The following is a 22,247-nucleotide window of genomic DNA, read 5'->3' on the forward strand; positions in this document are numbered from 1 at the left end:
GAATTGGAATTAGAGTGAGAATGATAAAAGAAGTAAACAACTACACGCAAACAAAAAGATTCACCAGTAAAAACATTCAGCTATGGAGCCGGAAACAGCTGGAGAACGGGGAGGAAAAGGACACATAAACACCAGATGTCAGTATCAAAAACGCAAGAAATGATTTGTTATTTTTGTTTTTATTCTTAATTTATGTATTCATATATCCAGTTTTCCCACACTTTTGATGACTCTCATGCAAACCAGTGAGGCTTTATTCTTATTTACATGTAATCCTATATCCTATAATCCTGCGGAACACAATATTGTTACGTTTTATTCAGCGCATTTTTTTCCTATGGTCACACGGTGGCGCAAAAGGACCGTAGGCACACTTCACGAGCTAGCGTATATCAAACACATAGCTATTAGTTCATCATGAGACAGATGAATAGTACAAGGAGTCGAATTTAGTGAAGACGAGCAAATGCAAGTTTTAATGAGTATTTAAAGTTATTCTAATTAAAATATTTGATTCTTTTTAAGAAATTGATTTTTGTAGATGATTAAACCTGAGCAAAGACCAGAGCTGGGAGCAGCAAACCAGCTAGTACTCATATACTAAGAGGGTGTGTGAGAGCGCAGAAGCCTCCCGAGTCCTTTCTCCAGGCTGCTTTCATGTTACAGGACTAACAATGTGTGGATTTAATGGACAATGGGATCGCTGCAGGAGATCACAATATCACGTAAGTGTACATCCCCTCTTACAAAGACTTCAGACAAAGCTGCCGACTAAAAATAGACTCGAAGCTGTTTTCTAATGAGGGCAGGCCTGCCTGCAGTTTTGTGTGTGCACACAAACAGAGCATCAACATCATACGGGTCTGGCTGTGCAGACACTGCACCAAGCAAGATTACAGCTTAAAAAAAAACACACTGACGCCTCTTGTGTTTTTTAAGCGCATACAGCAAATAAAAAGAGTAAGAGCTGATTAGTAGAATCACATGCAACTACACTCATTGTTTTAAATGTAACGACTTTTAAAGTTGACCTAATCTAAAGATGTGGTCAGACTCATGTGATGTAAGTGCCTTTGGAGGTTGCGTGGTTGCTTGTGCCAGAGCACAAACAAACCATTAGCACTTTGTTGATGTCAGAGGTGAACGGTCATTCTGATGTGATGTGATTGGAGGGTAACGGTAATGCAAATAAACAGTGGTTATAAAGCAAGTTATGCAGAACCTTGAAGCAGGAGCAGAAGATCACAACAGGTACCACTCCTTTCACCTAAGAACCGAGAACTGAAGCTCAACAAAACTGAATGGTACTTATAGTAGATTGGAAAAACATTGCCTGGTCTGATGACTATCGATTTCTGCTGCAACATTTGGACTACCAAGTAAGCATTGTTTAAACACCTGGACGCTATTGCTGACCATGTCCATCCCTCTACGACCATAGTGTTCCCATCAGAAGATGGGTACACTGTGGTCATAAAGGGATCCAGCAGGATAACTCACCATTTAAGAAATTCACTGTACTCAAATGGCCTATAAAGCCACCAAATCTTATCCAAAAGAGCATTTTTCAGATGTGGTTCAATGTAGGAGTGCATCATGGATGTGCAGCAGACAATTCTGCTGCCACTGTGTGATGCTGTGATGTAAATATGAACCAAAATCGCTGAGCAGGGATTCCAGCACCTTGTACCACAAAGAATTAAGGTAGTTCTGTAGGCAAAAGGTACTAGCATAGTGTAACTAATAAAGTGACCGTGTGTGAATGTATGTGTGCTTAAAGAATAGTTTCCTAATTTTGCAAGTCTGTCTTAAAACAACACCCATTTCCTGTTGTCACAAACAAAAAGGGCGACTATTGCTACTTTGCTCTTCCTGCTGTTATCGTTCTGGCTTTTAAGATAGAAGGCCGAGATATCTGTGTCCAAGTCTATATCAGTATTATTGATTGGGACAAAATCCACAGCTCCCTCTCTTTATTTTTGAACGTTTATCTGAAGAATGTGGTTGTGGTCTTAAAAGGAATTTTAAAAAATGAAATTAGAAGATTCTTTACCGTCCTATAAACTTCAAGTAACTGCATTTTTATGCATCAACTACATCATCGATCATGTGTGTGGAAGGGTTTTCTTGGTGTTCAGATATGTCCACCGAGTTAAACGAAAAATGATTATAATTAATTATGCATATATGAATGCTTTGTTGTCATTAAACAGATTGTTATTTAGAGAGAAACTCAAATCTTTCATCTTTAGTGATTTATACTGAAGTGTGAAAATTCATCATTAAGGGTGGGCGGGGAAAGTTGTCAGATGTCATCTTTACGGGGGAAAGAGTTAAAAACGCCTGTTCTTTAACTTTTAAACATTAACTAGGTCTGTGTTTGTCCGTTTGCCAAAGGTCACATGGTCATTGATTCATTCATACCAGTGAACCTTCACATTCAGTCATAGGTACTCTCATTCACTTCAATTTTGACTCCCTTCGTATGCAATAACAAAGATTTGGTCTCTTGGTGTGAAAAAGTGAAGCTGTTTCAACTGTGCAGGAGTCTATGACAACATTACCCTGCTGCTCACTTGATTTACGAACTCAGTAGATACTTTCCTGATTGGTTATGGCTTCAGTTGATAGTTTTAAGTCTTATTTACTACAACATGATCATCATTTTGTTTTAGGTTCGAGCTCACTTGTTATTGAGAAGTTGCCGCCACATCAACAGTCAGATCCACCCCCTAACTCGTGACTGATGGCTCTTAAAAACATCCTGGTGGCAGGCAAAATGCCAAACTTCAGGTTTCAGAAGTCACAAACAAACGTCACACCTGTTCAGTTGAGGAGCTTCCTCATCCAACCTGACAGCCGCGCACTGTGCAAGCCAAAACTCGCCAGCATTTTTGAACAGTACACATAAGTTAAAGAATAAAACTGTAAATCTTGTGACAAAATCCTATGTTTAGAATTTTTGTCACCAGCTAATCTCATAAGTCACATGTGGCACTAACTTTTTCTTTTACCTAAACGTTTTCAGAAAGAGGAAGTAGTGAGTGTGATGTCCCGTGGTTTCTCTATTTGGGGATCGAATTTTAAAGAAATATAAATTCGATGACATGTGACAATTTCCTGTCCAACGGTTTGCTGATGTTGGCACTTATCAGACTGGCACGAATGAAGAGTGTGTCTGACTGCCCGTTATGCAATACAGCACACACACACAGATTTCCATCACTTCTGAGGATTGATCACAGTCATTTTCTGCAGAAGACTCGCACTAAAATACTGATTTATGCATGTATGTATGTTTATGTCCAATCACATGAATAATCATATAGATGCATGTGTTTTCATATCAGAACACTCATTTACTTTTTCTAAAGCCCATAACCCTAAAGGCAACCATAATGACACCTGCACCTGGTTCGATTCATAATCAGACAAATTTCTAAGCTTCCAGATACACCCAAAAAGCTCCAGCATCACTTTTATGAAGCACATTATTACCAAAGTCCTCTTTGGTGATCTGATCTTATAGTGAAATGCATCCCTGTCTTTTTTTTTTTTGCAGACTCAGATGAAAATCTAGCTTTGTTGTAGCCTAGCTTACAACAAAAACTGTAAGAAAATCCATTCATCAATACCTGTAAAGTTGTTGATTGGTGGGTGGTGGTCAAAGTTTGCAGTGACAGTAGGAGAGACCTTGACTCCCTATGAGGCCCCCACCTGACTCCAGTCACTCACGTTTTGCGATGTGCATGATCCTGTTTAAACAAACCAAAAGACAACAACAAAAACCAATGAGTGAAAAATTTGAGGATTTAAAGTTCTGTGAGTGAAAAAGAGGAAGAGGAGAAAAACGCTAGAGCAGACAGTGGTGAGTGGAGCAGATAATAATGAATAAATATAATGCAAAATAATTAAATGCTGCTGCCTTAACTTTTGGGGAGTGACACTTGAATAACATAACTTCTGGTCGCACAACATTGTTTCTTTTGTTTACTTTGCCAGTTAACATTAACTTAGCTGGCAGTCAGTCGACTCTTAACTCTTCCAGTCAGTCTGGAGAGAGGAGCTTCTCATCTTTAAAACTCAAAAAAACCTCCAAAATCTGCCTCAGGTCAACCATGTTTTTGGGTCTTGAGAAAATAACAGTGGGCAGGCCAAAGGCTGTAAGCAGCACTGGTCGAATCAGCGCTCATTGCATGTTGATGTGGGTTTAGTTCTTTAAGAGAACTTTTTAATGTTAAGATTACTATGTGTATTTTTTGATGCTAATTAATATTTTTATTGCCAATCGAGTGTCAGCCTGTTATACTGTCCTGTGAACTCTGGCTGTTTTTAAGAAGAGCGCAGTTTACCTGCATAGGCCAGCCCGCCCAGTGTCATCCTCAGCCATGCTAGTTACCACGACTGCTGCAGAAGCACTAAACTACTTTTAACTGAATAATTATAACTGAGCTCACTTTTGTCAGCAATATGGATGTTTACGTTTTTCATTACCAAATTGTATTAATTATTGTAACTTAGTGTTAATGCGTATCAGTAGACTTCAGCTGAAGGGCCACAGTGACTTTACTGGGTGAACTTAGACCCATCCATAACTAAATAATAAAATTTCATCACTCCTCAAGACCTTTTGCTGATTTTCAGTCCAGTTCTTGTGTAATTTGGCATACCTCATCCTTTTTTCGACATTTCCCTTTTTTTAAAAATGGCTCTGTGACAGCTGCTCCTCCACTGAGACCATTTCTGATTACTATTTTATGCGCATCAAACTGTGTTCCCTTTGGCATTCCTCATAGATTTGACTAAAGGAATGGGAACAAAATATCTGTTTTGCATCAGGCTGCTTGTAACAAAGTGCCTTAATATCTCATTTAAAATTGGTTCTTTACTAAAAGGTCTGTTATGTGTAGTTGCAACGATGTTTCATCACTTGAGTTAGGTGCATTTTTATATAGGCCCTAGTTGACTCATAGGTCAGTATTAAGTGGCTTAACAAAGATTTCATGGACTAGACTGGACTGAAAATGAGCGAAAAAGCAGCAAATGTTCAAAGAAGAACGTCCAGAAAGCCTTGGAAACTATTATTCAAGACTAATTTAAACAATTACGAGAAATTCTGGCTTAAATTATAAAGAAATGAGCGTTGGCTCAAGAACTTTGCACAGCACTATATTAGCTCATGTAGCATGTCTCAAAATGCTGGGATGGGTCAATAAAAGGCTGGACACTGGACACAGCATACCAGCTGTCAGCTGCTTTGAATTGTGGTTGCAGTGAGCCAGCATATAATGGAGGGCCTAGGAGAAAAGGTACGCACCAAATACATTTAGTTTGTGTGTCATGGATATGACTGGGATTCATGCCAAACAATGGTAACTGTGGTGTTTGTACTCCCTTAATCATTTGTGAGGTAGAGGTAGAAACTTGATCTGTCTCTCATTGGTGAGGTTTGAGCCACAGCGGCAGAAGAGAAATGTGAAAGTCAACGGAAATGTGCCCTTGTTCTCGTTCTGCATCATCATCCTTCGAGCGAATAAAATGTACGCTGGCACATCATTCTTTACTTGTTACACTCACTTCCTCCGTATCATGTCACCTAGGGTCACCATTAGAGTTGGAGTCCACTTTGACTACCGGGACATTAAACAGTGACTCTGGACTGTGACCAGAAAGAGTTCATGTGCTTTAAGACCTTTGGTCATCTTTCCAGTGAGGCTATAGCTCCACTTGCATGCACATAGAAAGCTTTGGTTTCAGGAAGTGTGCTCAAGCTTGTTGTGTGTCAAGCCATGAGTGTGTGAGCTGTGTCTTGTGATGAGTAGTGATGATGATATATATGTGTTTTTATAGTAATACTTCCATTTACATCTCTGCCCTCTCATAACACCCTCTTTAACTTGTTGTAGCAGCAGAAACCCATTGATACAAAAACAATAAGGTAATAAGAATGACTTTAAACAGTTTGTTTTGTAACTGACATAGATCACACAACAATATGTGCTGCGTTTTCTCGTTTGCTTTAGCAACAGTGACATCCTGGCATCCCACACCCAAAAATGCAAATACAAACAAATCACATGTTGGTGAAATTAAATTACTTTATTTGTTTGTTGTAATGTCACTGTCGCCATTTTCCATCCTTCCCAACAACCTCAAACTAAAGAAAACTGACAGAAAATCAATCACCATCTGGTTATAATCAATAATCTCTGGAGTCTGAGTGCAGGCTGTCTCAGTGACTGTAGGGGACCAAGCAGGCAAAGCTGTGCTGTTGAAAAAGTGGGTTTCATTTCAATCAAAATTAAATAAAAGCATTAAAAATAATATTTAATGCAAGACATATAAATTTAGCAAATAAATAGGGCGAACTAAATAAACACTGCTCATAAATTACTGCTTACAAAACCTCACTTTAACAAAGAGAGCTAAAACACACGAGAGCACCATGAACCTAGAGTAGTGGAGCAAACCATTATGGATGCAAAGGGGAAAAATCACAGGGATAACAACTAAACTCACCACAAAGAAAATCCATGAACCCCACAGGTATCACAACAAATGGTTTGGTCCATTAGCCTCTGTATTTCAAACAACTCAGCCACCTGCTTTGAGTAACCATGAAGACCTGGAGTAGTCGACGTTTAATGCCAGCAACAGAGAAAGAGTGATTAGTGCAATTTCTATAAAACTCATTGTGTCGAAAAATGGTTGAATCAAAATAATCAGGTAAGCTAGTTATCTCTTATAACTGCACATTAGCTTTAAAGTCGTAACAAGGCTGTGAAACCTCAAACCTGTATGAGGGATTTAGGTGAGTGCAGAGAATGAATGGATGTTACTGAACTTGTTCCAGTGGTGTGTTTTTTGAACTTTGATCATGCAAACATTTTTGATAGAGGGACCTAAAGAATATTTGGATGCTAAAAACAAAGGCCTATCCTTGAAGCTTTAATATGGAATTTTGTCTCATGTGTTAGAAACCAACCACATATTTTGAAGGTTCACCTTCACTGTAGAAGATGAATTATTTAATAGGTGAAGGATATCAATCGAGCCATTATGTTCAGCTTGTCTAATTCAGGGTTGCACGGTGAATGGAACATATCTCTAGCACAGGGCAAGAGTCGGGGTACACCGCTCTAATCACAGGGCTAAGGCTCATTTACCAATTTAGAACTACCAGCAATATAATTTAAAAAAAAAAAAAAAAAAAAAGCTAACGAGCAGCAGCTGGATCGAAATCCAGAACTGTCTTGCTGTGAGGCAATGGTGGTAACCACTGCTCCCCTGATACTAAGGATACTGTACAAAAACTGGGATGTGTAATGTGTGTTTTCTGGTGTTTTATGACTTCCTTTTGCAGTAAGCCGGAATATCTGCAAAATGGCACACTGTTGGACGAAAGCACTTCTGATTTGAAAGGAGCGGGACACTTACTTTTTGACCGTGCAATGTGGTCCACTCGCATATGCGTTGTGCCAGAGTTCACACTGAGGAATCGAGCACTGTGGAATATTTGGATGTAATGAACAGAATTATGTGAGACAGAACTCCAACAAACCTGAACTTGGTCAGAATCTTTGAATAGTCCTTTACAGCAGCGGTCCCCAACCTTTTTTGCGCCACGGAACCGTTTATGCCCGACAATATTTTCACGGACTGGCCTTTAAAGTGTCGCGGATAAATACAACAAAATAAAACTAGTACCGGTACCGAAAAAAAGATTCATTCATAACACACGTGAAAAGACCCAGGAAAACAGAGTTAATGACAAAAAAACGATAACAAAATAACGCTGAAAACCGACAAAAACCCTGAAAACCATACATTTCACACTCGAGCCTCAACTCTCGCGGCCCGGTACCGAACGTTTCACGTGGTCCAGGGATTGGGGAACGCTGCTTTACAGGACTGGGCACGTCTTATTCAGGTGAGTGAGTGGGTCAGGCAAGTTTTACAGGTTTTTCCCATGTTGTCTTCCTAAAAGGGGAAAATCAAATCCGAGCAAGGGATACTAAATAAGCAAGTTTGTAATATTTATGGTTTCTCAAGGGATGAAGCAGTGTTGCTTACACATAACGGGCAACTTGGCATGAACCAGCTTTAAATTGTAGCTTTAAGCACTTTGTTTTTGGAACTGGCTGTTAGAAACTGAAATACATTGTGTTACTATCTTTATAATCTATAAAAAGTGCCAAAGAGAACAGGTTGATAGAAAAAAATAGTATTTTGACCTAACAGGATGTTTCCAAAGTGCTATTAGCCAAAACCCTGGAATATTTCAACGTGGTGTGCAATCTTTAGAAACTAGACAAGCTGAAGATGGGTTTTTAAGTCTGCCAATAGCCTTCCATCTGTCACTAGTATCAACTTCTATTTTATTTATATAGAAGAACAGTAGTTTCTACAAAACTACAGAGAAAACCTCAATAATCGGATGACCCAACGAGGATGCACTTGGCGACAGTAGGAAGGAAAAACTCCCTCTTAACAGGAAGAAACCTCCAGCAGAATCAGGCTAGTGGAGGGGAAGTCATCTGCCGCGACCAGTTGGGTGTAAGGGAGGAAGACTGGATAAAAGACAGGCTGTGGAAGAGAGCCAGAGATGAATGACTGGGAATTCATCTCTGAGTGAGTGGGAAAGTTCCTTTTCCCACTCACTCTGGTGAGTGGGAAAAGGAACTTTTTAAGCCTAATCTTAAAAGTAGAGGTGTCTGTACCCTGAATTCAAACTGAGGGCCATCTACGAACATAGCAGAGGCTTTTGGCCTGGAATCTTTCAGTGTGGTGTGCAGCTTTCTTTGACTCTTCGTTTAATGAGTAAGACAGAATCAAACACTGCAGGCACTTTACTCTTGACTCATTTCACTCCATTGTAACAAGTTATTAGAGTAGTGAAATCTTTCTGTTCTGACTATCTGTGCTTTTTTTTTTTTTTTTTTTTTCTCTTCCCCCTCAGTGTCACCACTTGACTTTGCGTTCTTGTTGGATGACGTTTTTTGTGGGGGGGGGGGAGTTGCATGCAAAGTTAATCCCTTATGTAGAAGCCTTATTCTAACCCTCTCCTTTTAATTTTAGTGAGGTCAAGGGTCAAGGTCAAGGTCAGATTTATTTATATAGCACATTTCCAACAGCCGATGCTGCACAAAGTGCTTAACAATAAAATTAAAAACTACAGTGTAATACAATAATAACAATAGAAACAATAAAATAGAAGAATTGAAACAATACTAACTAATTCAGATAAATCCAAAATGCTTGGGTCATAATGTGTTAAAAGCCAGAGCGTAAAAGTGTGTCTTTAGTAAAGATTTAAATTGCTCAAGAGTTTGAGCAGATCTAATATTAAAGGGGAGACTATTCCAAAGTCTGGGACCTGCCACAGAAAAGGATCTATCACCACGAGATTTGAGGTTAGTCCGTGGAATGGACAACAATAGTTTTGAACTAGATCTCGTGGGTTTTCCTGGAGCATAGGCAGAGAGGAGCTCTGACAAGTAGGGGGGGGCTCGGGCGTTGAGTGACTTAAAAACAAAAAGTAAGAGTTTAAATTGGATCCTGTAGGGGACAGGGAGCCAGTGTAAAGAGGCTAAAATTGGGGTTATATGCTCTCTCCGTTTGGTACCGGTTAGCAGGCGAGCAGCAGCATTTTGAACCATCTGAAGGCGATGGATGGTGGCATGATCTAGGCCATAATACAATGAATTGCAGTAGTCCAATCTGCAAGTAAGAAAAAGGTGGATGATACGCTCGAAGACGTCAGCCGGAAGGTATGGCTTTATCCTGGCTAGCTGTCTTAGCTGAAAAAAACAGGACTGAACTACTGCACTCACCTGCTTATTCAATTTAAAAGAACCATCAATGTAAACTCCGAGGTTTTTTACATGTGTTTTACAATACGAGGAGAGGGTACCCAACGTGCTGTCGATATGATTGAAATTGCCAAAAATGACAACCTCAGTTTTGTTTTCGTTTAGCTGTAAAAAATTTAATGATAACCACTGTTTAACGTCGTCAAGGCAGCGTAATAAGAGCTGCGGTTGATCTGATCCTGATTTTAAAGGTAGATCTGTAGATCATCCGCAAAGCAATGAAATGCTGTACCGCGAGAAGATGGAGCCCAATGGCAGCAAATAGAGTGCGAAGAGGGCGGGACCCAAAATAGAGCCTTGAGGAACGCCGTATTTAAGAGGAGCTAATTTGGCGTTGTGGGGGCCCATATTGACATAAAAGAACCTTTCTGTCAAGTAGGAGCGAAACCACTGAAGGGCAGATCCTTTTAGGCCAGCATGCGATTCTAGCCGTGATAACAGGATGTCGTGGTCAACCATGTCAAAAGCTGCTGACAAGTCCAACAGTAAAAGGGCAGCAGGGCTGCCAGAATCCATAGTTAAGAGAATATCGTTAAAAATCCTTAAAAGTGCTGTCTCAGTGCTATGTAATGATTTAAAACCAGATTGAAATTTTTCTGAGATCATATTAAAATCGAGGTGTGCCTGCAACTGTAGATAGACCACTTTCTCCAAAACTTTAGATAGAAAAGGAAGCTTTGAGATGGGCCTGTAATTAGACAGAACAGTTGGGTCCAGGTTGGGCTAATTATGCATTTTCTCATCAGCCTGGAGCACCGTGGAGAGTCATGAGTTACTGCAGCATCTTTTTTACAGCCTGTCAAGGAGAGAAAACCTATCACACATCCTTTTTTTTTTTTTTTTTTTTTTTTTTTTTCCACGTGCACCAGCTGTGACAAAGAGGGTTCCACACGGCACTCACGTTTTTTTTGTTTTTTGTTTTTTTTCCCCCTCCCCTGTCTGAGTCACATGATCTTTTGGCTAAACTGTCTTAGCCTCCCAGCATCCACATCTGTCCTTTCTCCCACAGTGTATGTGGCTCTGCTATCTGGCCGGCTATACGTGCGCAAGTGTTTGTTTTCTTTAGCCACTAGCACCGCGAAGAATATTTTCTCTCCTATAGAGCAGAGAGGAGAAAAAACCGGAGGGAGGGAACTGATGAGGAAGAGGAAGGAAGAACTGTTCTATATAAAGCAAGCGCGAGAGGCTCAAGCTTGTGGTTTAAGAGCATTTGTAGAGACGCTTGGAGGCTGAACTGTGAGTACAAGACGGTAATGAACTGGAAATCATTGTAACTGAACAGCAGAGCGTTTTATGTGGAATACTTCCTCTTTGTGGCAACACGAGGTTAATCTTAGTAAGAATAACTTCTTTTTGTGTAACCTATGAATTCATGCAATATGTGTCTCTGGAGGTGTGACCTAAACTTGAGCAGGGCATTTTATGTCCAGATGTTTTCAGTTACAGCTCTTACGCAGCTGAAAAGGTTTTGATTTAAGGCGTTCTGTTTTGGGTTTTTTCATTTTCTTGTAGTAGATTTCTTGTAGTCTTTCCCTTTCAATTTGGAAGGGATGGAGAAACAGGGAAGGTGGGTTAAGGAAGAGCTTGGCATGCAGCAACAGGCCTGAAATGGAAACAAACCACAACTGCTAGACAAAATAAATGACTGCTGTTATATGGTCACATCATTCTTATTTTTCTTTAAACCTAAGAATAAAATGCAGTATTTTGGTTTGGTTCTTTTAGCAGGTGCTGTGAGTGAAGCCCCCTCTGACTGTGTACAAGTTTGTGACGTACTTGTGAGTGTGAGCTGAGCCTGTGCGACCATGCCAGGGTCTGGGAGCGGTTTATCGGTGCAGCGCTGCCTCACCTTCACCACAGGTCTGGTGGAGTGCCTGTGTTTCGCTGGAGCCGTGTTTGGTTGGGCTTCTCTTGTGTTTGTCCTCAAGGAAGAAGGCTACTTCAGCTCTCTGTGTGTCAACGGCACAGGAGTCAATGGAACACTCGTTTTAGGTCAGTGTGATGTTCTTACCTTCACAACTTTGAGCAACAATAAGCTTAAATGGCTGAAGGATGGAAATTAATCAATCACCTGTTCCTTCTGTCTTTTCTAACTTTTGTTTCTGCAGATTGCGCCGGACAGGATGAACAGTTCTCGCTTATTTTTACCATTGCGTCTTTTATGAACAACTTTCTGACGCTGCCGAATGGTTTCCTTTTTGATCGGTTTGGTACTACAGTGACTCGGCTCTACGGAATGTAAGTCCAGCACCTTAAATAGTCAATGAATAATTCTAATCAAGAACATTCATATGAAAAATGTACTCTTATGTGGCACTAAAAGCCCAACAATCATGTTAAGAGAAATGAAGTGGTGAACTATTAAAGAGCACCAATAAGATGTCATAACTTTTGAGCAACAACTGCACAGTGCAACTTTTAATTAGTTTTTCCTCGAGATGTGATGGTTTATTGAAATTCTGCAGGTAATTCTAATATAGCCTGCCCACAAATAAAATGGACTTAAAAAAACCCACAAAAAAAAAACCCCTCCTAACTGCAAAGATCGTCTGTTTTTTAGATAAACAGGCATATTTTGACTAAAATGTTATCCCAGATTTTCCTGACAATTCCAGAGGAAGGATCCACTCTGTAATAGGACTTTTGCAAAACTTCTGGTCCTTACTGTCATGTTGAATTTCAAGAGTTAAAGTTGGTGGTTAGATGTTTTTATAGCATCTGTTTTTGAGAGTCCACTTTTAAATTCCATCATCTAGAAAACTACTTGAGAATTTTCTTTTAGGGAAGATATCAGGAATTATTGCGCGGCAAATGTGGAATTTCAGGCACATAACTCGGATTACCACAGAATGATGGATGCATGACTTTCCTGAAATACTTGGATATCTGATCTGACAGCAGATTTGGAGGCTTGAGGAACCACAGTATTTCAGCTTCTCACAAGTTAGGGACGTAAATAAAACAGTCCAAATTAGGCGACTAGTGTCACAAATATTAATATCTGAATTTGACCCCATGACCTAAATCGAAATGAGCATTATTTTTCTATCTGTCTGATCTTTGAGTTTCCTCGTGATTTCTAACAAAAACTCACATTAATGTGCAATAGCCAAAGATTGTTTTGAAAGTAGAGTAAGGGGAAATATTTTCTTCTGCTGCCAGAGATGCCGTCTAAAGTTCAATCAAATGTCAGATTTAGCAGGGAAGGCAAGAAAATGGAAAGACGGTTAATCACAGAGTAATGTTTTCTTTTCTCCTCCAGATGCTCAGAATCCAACACTAAGCTGTCATCCCTCCTCAAAGTTAATCATGTAATGGAACACCAGACATACCTCTGCAGGGTTCTGCCCCAAATATCTAAATCCACAATAACAGACTGGCACTGAACAGATTCATGTTTCCAGTTATACAGGGTGGGGTGAAAATAAATAGCCAAGGAATGCTAGTAGTTGTAGAAGAGGCACCTAGTGCAGATGAGGATGCTTAGGCCAAGAAAAGGAAATTAAAGCTCTCCAAACGGCACCAGAAGCACATTTACTTGGTTGTGAGTGATGGTGTGTTAATGTAACGCATCTCAAAACAACCAGTTTGCCAAAGTGCTGCACAGTTATTAGGACACTAATGATCAAGAATTCATCAAATTGTTTTAGCAAATTGTGTGGCACAAATAACAAATGATACTTTTCAATTGCAGATTTCTTTACACCATAGGTACAGTGATGGTGGCCTTTTCTACTTCAGGTGAGAGTTCTCAAATAAAGATCAGAGTAAATAAATATCAACATGAACACAAATGTTACAGCTGTTATGTTTTTTGTTTTTTCTTTCCCCTTTTTAGCTCTGGCCATCCTGCTCTTCCCAGCTCTCTCCCTCCTGGCTGTGGGTGGCATCTTATTTCTGATGACCAACATGCAGGTACTGGATCAGTTTAAGATTACTGCTGCGACATCAGGCAGTTTTAATAAATTTTATTATACATTTGACTATTTCTGTAAAAAAAACTCTTATATATTTTTCTAGAATGTCGGTTTGATCATTTTCCTGTTTGGGAAAGTAAAACCTTTTTAGACCTGTCACATTTTAAACCTTTAAACCTCTCGACTTCTGAAATGCGCTTTTGCTTGTGAGCTCTGTGTGTAGATCACCAGAAAGAGCTGGAAAGACACATGATTATAACTTGCTAACTGACTCATCTATGGCCCACTTTGTCAGTAAAGCACTGTGTGAAGAAAGAGGTTCGACTGTGTGACCTTTTGTGATCTGTGTTCTGTGAATGTAAGACGTTCCACTCTTTCCTCAGGCTATCAGCAAACTGCAACAAAGCCAAAACACAGAAACCATCTTCACCACACTTTTTTTTTTTTTTTTTTTTTGCACAAATCCCTCTTGGTGAGGCCACGATGATTTATGAATTTGAACCACATTCTACATTCCCCCTCGAGCAAGACCTACAGCCAAGTGTTTGGACAGTGACAGGTTTTGTAGTTTTGCCTCTGTACACTGGATTTTTAAATCAAATAACTTGGGTGTCATTTGAAGTGCAGACTTCAGGCAGCTGCATTTTTCACATTTGGTTTGACTTTGACACGATTTTCACTAAAATTACGTCGGCTCGAGCTGTTATCTACCATAGCACAGAACTTAAAAATAATCTTCAGCTGTGCACACTTGACTCCTAACTGAAAAACTGAACCAAGTTTATCTATTCTCCCCTCCCTTCGTGGGGAAAATAGATAAACTTGGTACAAATATTGAATTTGCATTTGGTCGCTGTTCACAGGAACTCTCAGTACAAGAGACGTAATCGCCTTCAGTTGTATCTATCAGTGATAGCAAAAACTTTAGGTATGCCCAATGTGTGTTTTTTGTCCAGAAACTTACAATAGACAACAGAAAGATGAATGCAGAGGGGACCAATATCAACTAAGAATTTTAAAGAGCCCCCACAATAACATTTAATTCAATTTTCCTAAAGGTAGGAAACCTGTTTGGCTCACGTCGCTCCACCATCATCACTCTTTATAACGGGGCCTTTGATTCTTCCTCGGCACTCTTCCTCGTCATCAAGGTGAGAAACATTTACACACAAAAGAATCAGCAGGATATATTGATGCTGTCTCGTGTAGCAATGATCACCACTACATCTCTTCTTCTCCTGCAGCTGTTGCATGAACGTGGCATCGCTCTTCGCTCCTCCTTCCTGTTTCTGTCCGCCTGCAGCGTCGTTCACCTGCTCAGGACTTTCTTCTTGCTGCCTCGGAAATTGATTCCATACCCGCTGCCGGATAACTACACATACGGGTATGAATCCACGGCAGACGTCTCAGACGAGTCTGCACTTAAAGTACAAAGTGTCATTTTTCTAAAATGACAAAGGACCATAAGGAGAGGAGGGATGCGCAGTTTTAATCAGTGGGAATGCTGGATAGAAAGCACCTGGATGCAGAAAAAGTGTGACTGGGTGAATCAGAAATGTTATGTAGTGCATTTCTGCTTGAGCTTTATGCAAGGACCAGTCAGTTCACATTTACAATAGCACTAATGTGTTTGGAAAGTGCCAAATGTACCTTGCAGCGTGGTTGCTAAAATAAAAACTGCAGTGAAGATGCATGAAATGATCATGCATGAGTTTAATTTTACTTTGATTAGTTTGTCTTGTGTTTGTGTTGCTGCCAATGAACAAAACCTGGAGTGGACAAGGAGGGCAGAGTTAGTGCTAAAGGAGAGTGCCATAGCTAAATCAAAAAGAGGAATCAGTGTAGCACTGTGGTCAGAATAGTTTCCTCATAGAGAGTTCCTGTTTTCATAGGAAACAGATCAAACATGCATCCAGTGCTTACTGAGAAAGCTCTTACTCAGTAAGCTGAGTAAGAGAGCTCTTTACAGCCAATGATGACAAAGGCCCAATGATGAGGACATCAGTTGTATTAAAATCAACAGAACAGTTAAACCTCAGTATGAGGACAGCCTTTTTTTTTTCTTTTTTTTTTTTAAATGCACTAGAGTCCCCGCCAATATAAACACAAAGTCTAAAACTGATCATAAGAGCAGAAATTTTATAATTGTGCATAATTTTCCTCACCTGTAGCTCAAAAGGTAGAAACGTTTGTCTGCTTATTGACATGCAGACTAGAGGTGCCAGGAATCAAACCACCAAACTTCCAAAGTATCCTTGAGAAATATACTGAACCCCAAATTGATGCATGTGTCTGAGAGTGAATGCTATGTTAAAGGACTTAGAGATAGGAAAACTGACTTGTGTGTATTTGTGTTAGTGGCTGAATGAGGTTTGTAATAAGAAAAAGCTTTGAATGCTCAACTTTTACCTCCCCCCCCCCCCCCCCCACATCTCCATGCAAACATCCTGCATAATTTAAAATTCCAATAAACTCAATTCATAAAGTAAATGTAAAACAACTCGCTCGGTCCATTCTGCGTGCCGTTAACCCCGCTGTGACTTTGACCTCAGGATAACCTGTGATAAATCGGACAATCGTATTGGTGAGGTGGCGGAAAACGGAGATGCACAGAAGGTAGAGGAAGTGCCGCTCAACAAGGATGCATCTGCAAAGCAAGGTCTGTGCCCAACTTGGAAAGAAAAAGAATGAACCAATCATACACAGTGCACTTATCCACTGTGATTTTTTTTTTACCTATCTCTTTGCCTTCTTTCCTCATCTCTGTGATCTCCCGTCTCTCTCAGAGAAGAGTTTCCGTGACTGTTTGCTGTCCAGGTTCTTCATGTGGCATCTGCTTTGGCTGTCAGTGATGCAGCTCAGGCATTACCTGTTCATTGGCACCCTAAACCCCATGCTGCAGAGGCTCACAGCTGGAGAGTCCTCACTGGGTAATCGCACAAACACCACATCACTCAGTCTCAGCTCTAAGCACTTGAATGTAATTTTACTAAATCAACATGCGTTAGGTACTTTGAAAATGCATCAGTGTCTAAATTCTGCTTCATTAATAAACTGGCTTATCTTACACAGTAAGTGCAGTGATTTACAAACTAAAACTCCATGTTTTTGATGCCTTTTGAACCATCATGTCTCATATTTTGGTGGACTCTGCCTTTTATCCATTTTGTTTGTGTCCCTGCAGTGAGTCAGTACACCAATGCCTTTGCGATCACCCAGCTATGTGGCGTGCTGTGTGCTCCCTGGAACGGCCTCATTATGGACAGACACAAGGGCAAACCACGAGCTGAAGGTAACACCATGACTCTAATACTGATGTAGAATAAAAGACAACACCTCCCATCCCTGTGTGGATTGAATAATTTTCATGAATTCATTCAGTGATGGGTTTACATGAGATGCTGTCATGGTTTAGTTTTTGTGCATGCTATTTAAACTAGTCTTTTTATACCTTGTTTGAAGTTTTGTTTAAGTTTTACTTTATTTCAGACTAATGATAGGGGAGAAGAAAGGAAACTTGCATACAGTATATAAAGATTTGTCCACTTTAATCTTCAGTCTCATCTGAAGAGAGACCCTCAGGCTGGCTGCAGATTCATAAAGAGCGACATGCACACTTCAGTCATTATTGTGTTTGTAGGGGAGAGCGAGCAGGAAGTGGACCTGCGGGCGACGGTGCTTTCTCTCTTCCTGACGGCCCTGCAGTGCCTGTTGTTTTCCATTTGTGCCTCCACCCCATACCTGCCTCTTCAGTACCTCACCTTCATCCTGCAGGTGCTCAACCGCTCCTTCCTCTATGGCGGCAACGCGGCCTTCATCAGTGTGGCGTGAGTATCAAACATGCACGCTAATCAATGAATAGTTTACATTTCACAGCACTCTTTCAACACAACTGTAACTCCACGAAATATTTCTGATATTTAATGAAACACAAAAGATAAGAAATCTGTGGTTTAAAAAAGATAACACATAAAACGCATATCTTAGTGATGACTCATCCATCAAAACAGTGAAAAAACAATAACAAAAGAGAAACTTATCAGAAAGAATTGTTTTTGATGAGGCATGTAATTTTTTTTTTTTTTTGTTTGTTTGTTTTTAAATAAGCCAACCTCTATATACACATGTGCATAGAGGCAGGCAGGTTTACACACTGGTCTTTAAAAATGTTTAGAGGAGAGCATTACTCAGCATTTCCTCTTTAGATCACTAGATGGCAGTATATAACAGCTGTGTTTATAACATGAAGCATTTCATTCATCCAAATTTGGGATATGCTTTTGCTACAGCAGTTAAAATGAAGTCAAACACAGCAAATTAAAATAAATTATTTTAGTAAGTAGAGTAATGCCTAAAAGCGAAATCTTACAAAATAGCTAGTTTGTATTTTGGAAACTTCTGGGATTTTTTTTTTTTTTTTTTTTTTTTGGCAATCTCGTCTCTGGTTTACAAAGGTTGGTCAAAGAAAGGGAAAACATCCATTGTGCTGCAGTTCTCTGGGTGAAAATTAATAAAAATTAGTAACCCCAGGTGTGTAAATAGATCTAGATCATAAGAGGAGAAAAGTAATTCAAATACCTCAAACCTCTTGCCATGGCCAAAGTACTCAGAAGAGCATCTCAGCAGCAGCAGAAGACCACGCAGTGGCCTCTCCTGTCAGCTAAGAACAGGAAGCTGAGGCTGCAGTTTACAATAGAAGAACACAAGACTGGAAAAACATTGAGTCTAAACTCTTGAAGTCAGAATTAGATGTAAACTACATGAAAGCATGGATCAGCAGTTCAGGCTGGTGGTGGATTTTCTTGGCAGACTTTGGGCCCATTAGTACCAGTTTAGCATCATTTAAATACCTTGTTAGTAGTATAAATCTAAATTTAAAAAATGAATGTATTAAAAAAAACCAAATATATTAAATACTTAATCAACAAAAGTGAAGTCAGCAGAACAAATAATGCATTGTAGGAAGCTGCTGCATGAGTAATAAGTGCTCAGTCTGTACAGAGGGGGACCAGGATGGTCTAAGTTTGTTCAGTGACATCATCTCTACCACAGCTTCATATTTTTAAATGCATCAAAGGGTCTTTAATGTTAGCTGCTGACAAGTAAATGTATACAAATGCTCTTAGACTGCATGTAAATCTAGTATACTTGTAATAAGTAATTATTTCCACATTATTGCTGCCTGTCCTGGTTAAATAATTCTTGTGTGATCTCCTTCCTCCTTACTTTCTCGCTCTGTGTGTTTAGTTTCCCATCCTGCCACTTTGGGAAGCTGTATGGTCTGGTCATGGCTCTGTCTGCGGTGTTTTCGCTGCTGCAGTATCCCTGCTTTGCTCTGGTTAAAGTCTTGGATGGGGATCCGTTATATGTAAATACATTTTTATGATCTATCCTTGCTCCTTATCTCATCCTTTCTCTCCTCACATCTTCATCATTTTTTTTTTTTCCTCCATTTTTTTTCCAGGTGAACATTGGTCTGACACTGCTCAGCCTGCTGGCCTTCATCCACCCCCTCTCAGTCTACCTGCACTGTCGAAGTGTTTCCTCCCAGCGGGTCAAGAATAAAGCCATGACGCAGTCTTCTTAAAGTCTGTACAGTAACTCATTCTTATAAGTTTACTACCAGTGAGAATTACCTCTTCAACTTGTTTCATGTGGTTAAAGTGCTATTTCCACATTCCTGACAGGAAGTATTTGTTTGCTCTTTAGGCTCTGTACTGAAATAATGATAGAAGCTGATTTTTCTTAAAACTACAAATGGTCTTTTTCTTTGAGGATCACCAAAGTTTGCATCTTATATTAGTGAGATCTCCTCTTAATCAATGACTGTGCTTATATAATTATATGGGGCTTTACTTTCACCGCACCAATAATCTGCTTGTCTGCATTTTGGTGCTATTGCCTGTTTTTCCTTTGCAGACATTCATTTTAATAATTTCCCCAGCTACTGATTTGCTCAAATTAATTGTGGTTTTTTGTTTTTTTTTCCACACTCACATGATTCTCACTTTATATTAACACACACCTCCACAGCAGTGCAAATGTAGCTATAGACCAGCACAAACAGCAACCAAACCTTACACATCATCTGTCAAACACAGTTCTTTGAATATTCATAAAAATCATCTCAAATGTACTTAAAACAAAACTGCTGCTCGGCCCGTTTTATTAATATTTGCATCGTTTTGCTTTAGATTGAATCTACTGAAAGACAGAGCCTGAAGAACAACAAAGCATTCAGATACTAACTTTACTGGCTGTTCTTTTTTCTTTTCTTTTTTTTTTTTACGTACCATAAGTTGGCTGTAAATGAATTTCAGATTGTAAAGTGTGCATTCGCAAAGCTTTGTGTATGCCCAGTGCAAAAATGACTATCTGTCATAGAAAAGATTCTGCTCTGCAGCTTTTTAACTCCCTTTTGCAATTTCAGAGTTTAAGCAGGCTCTGAGCTGCTGTCTCTGAAGCATGTAAACAAACCGATGGTGCTAATGTGTCCTTTTCTCTAATCCTGCTTTACCGTCCGTTTCTGTAATCATGCTGGCTGCCCTAATAATATATGTGCAAAAACTATGACATGTCTTGATTCTTGTTTTAATGCACTTTTATTATTACATCCTTTTTTTTTTTTCTTTTCTTTCAAACAATTGCTAGATTGTTGGCAAGATGCTGAAGGTATGCATGGATTTGCATAAAAACTAAATGAAGTTACAAAGTTTTCTATGAAGTTACTATAAAAGTAAGGATTCCATGAAATTGGGGGAGATTATAATTTTGCAAGTACACATCAGATTGAAACAAGGTGAAATATAATTTTTATTTTCCTGAGCAAATATGAAAGTAACTTGGGTCCAGATGAAGTCTTGGATCCAGGGGCTCTGTTCACACATTGTATGGAGGGAATTCCAGCCTTGGCAGAGAAATGCTTTCAACAAATACACTGCTTTTGTTTTTTGTTTTTAAATATTGTGTCATTGCTCCAGTGTGAACATCTTCAACTTCTCTCTCTGTGTTGTGTTTTATGTGTTTTTACCTCTAATGAGTAAAGGACCAACAGTGTGGCTATAGTGAGAACATAAGGGACATTTGGGAACAAAAGCAATAATTGTAAGCTCGTTCTTGGCTTTGAGCTATTTATTTAAGGAATGTCTTGACAGTACGTCAAAAACATGGTTGATGAGGGAAGTGGAGAGTATTAAAAACTACTTTGCCATCTGCTTGCTTCAGTGCACATGGTACAAACTGCACTGACATCATGACAATAATCAACAGTAAGGGATGCTTGTTTGCGTCCAGGATGTGAATTTTCAGGTGTTCAGTGTGGAGGAGCGTGGTTTCCTTTTTATTTTATTTTTTTTAAATGTGTTGTACCTGGTAATGTTGACATGTGAAGGATGTTAAAGGGAATGTCTCCTATAGTGTTTGTTTCAGACTCTAAGTATTTTTCTGAAGTGTTAAGAGGTAGTAATAATATTGAAATTTGCATGTAAACAGTACTGTGCAAAAGTGTTTACCCATCGCTCGTTTCTTTATATTTTGCAAGCTCTTCTTTCAATATCGGCTGCCTTTTGCTCCTTTCTCTGTCAAGATGATCCCACACTGCCTCATAGTGAGGTTCAGGCTCTGGGAAGGTCAGTGACTGACAGTGCTCAACTGTGCCTTTTTTGTTTTTTCACTTTATCAGGTATGCTTTTACTGCACTGCCAGTGTGCTTGGAATCTTTGGCTGAAAAACGAAGCTGTTGACAAGATGTTTTCCAGATGTATCGCACGTAGGAATAAAATAGATTTACATTTTTCTATGGTCAAAATTTCACAAATCATGACAACACTTCACCATGCCGAGATGTGCCAAGTTTTTACATAGTAACGCTAGGGTTTCCTTGTTGGTGCAAATTAATTTTTTTTATAAATATACCTTATCAAACCATTATCTTGGGCATTTTATTTGTAGGTTAGACTGCTCAAAGCCACCTTTAAAATAAATAAATCTGAGCTCTTGGAAGCAATCTAAAGAAACTACTCCAGACTTTGCACTGTCTTAACCTACAAACTTCTTTTTTTCAGCAACAAAGTCTTTTGATATTATCTATAGTAAAGGGAATTCATATTAGCCTTGAATGCAGTTTCAGTTTTTAACTGTGGTGAAACTGTTATATCCTCATGTGCAGGTGCCAAAGAGATAGAAAGTGCAATTATGATGTAAAGAAACCTATGAGACATGTCCAGTATATGTATATTTTACATGCACATATCCAATACTATATTTCAATAAATGTGACAATTAGTGGCTTTTTGTCCTTGATTTATTGAATGTTTTGTCTGTTGCTTGAATACTTGACCAAATGATGTATTATTGCAATATGTTTCTAAAGGGGTGGGGGTGGGGGTGTGTGTGTGTGTGTGTGTGTGAGATATAATTATACATTATTTAGGATTTAAAGCAACAAATAAACCACTAG

General features: G+C 39.3%; 1 protein-coding gene across 4 annotated transcripts; it reads left to right on the forward strand.

Moving 5' to 3' along the window:
- Positions 1-413: 413 nt before the first annotated feature.
- slc43a3b (solute carrier family 43 member 3b) lies at positions 414-20,359 on the forward strand. 4 transcript variants are annotated; one of them, XM_080289070.1, is made up of 13 exons: positions 414-725; positions 11,598-11,864; positions 11,981-12,110; positions 13,567-13,613; positions 13,711-13,787; positions 14,848-14,940; positions 15,034-15,173; positions 16,342-16,448; positions 16,576-16,719; positions 16,974-17,081; positions 17,430-17,616; positions 19,037-19,157; positions 19,254-20,359. In XM_080289070.1, exons 2-13 carry the CDS (start codon positions 11,678-11,680, stop codon positions 19,374-19,376), a joined length of 1,464 nt encoding a protein of 487 aa, XP_080145196.1. In that variant the 5' UTR covers positions 414-725; positions 11,598-11,677; the 3' UTR covers positions 19,377-20,359. The 4 variants fall into 4 exon arrangements, with proteins under 4 accessions (XP_080145196.1, XP_080145198.1, XP_025998129.2 ...); XM_080289072.1 differs by lacking the exon at positions 414-725 and adding an exon at positions 1,180-1,379; XM_026142344.2 differs by lacking the exon at positions 414-725 and adding an exon at positions 6,581-6,726.
- The last annotated feature ends 1,888 nt before the right edge of the window (positions 20,360-22,247 follow it).

Source organism: Astatotilapia calliptera, chromosome 2 (assembly GCF_964374335.1).
Source record: "Astatotilapia calliptera chromosome 2, fAstCal68.1, whole genome shotgun sequence".
NCBI classification, from domain to species: Eukaryota; Metazoa; Chordata; class Actinopteri; order Cichliformes; family Cichlidae; genus Astatotilapia; species Astatotilapia calliptera.

Bases quoted from the DNA above. Each gene is read 5' to 3' on its own strand.
- slc43a3b (XM_080289070.1), top strand. From the start codon at position 11,678: ATGCCAGGGTCTGGGAGCGGTTTATCGGTGCAGCGCTGCCTCACCTTC. The intron at 11,865-11,980 runs GTCAGTGTGATG...TTGTTTCTGCAG, and splicing joins CAATGGAACACTCGTTTTAG to ATTGCGCCGGACAGGATGAA. The intron at 17,082-17,429 runs GTAACACCATGA...TTGTGTTTGTAG, and splicing joins GGGCAAACCACGAGCTGAAG to GGGAGAGCGAGCAGGAAGTG.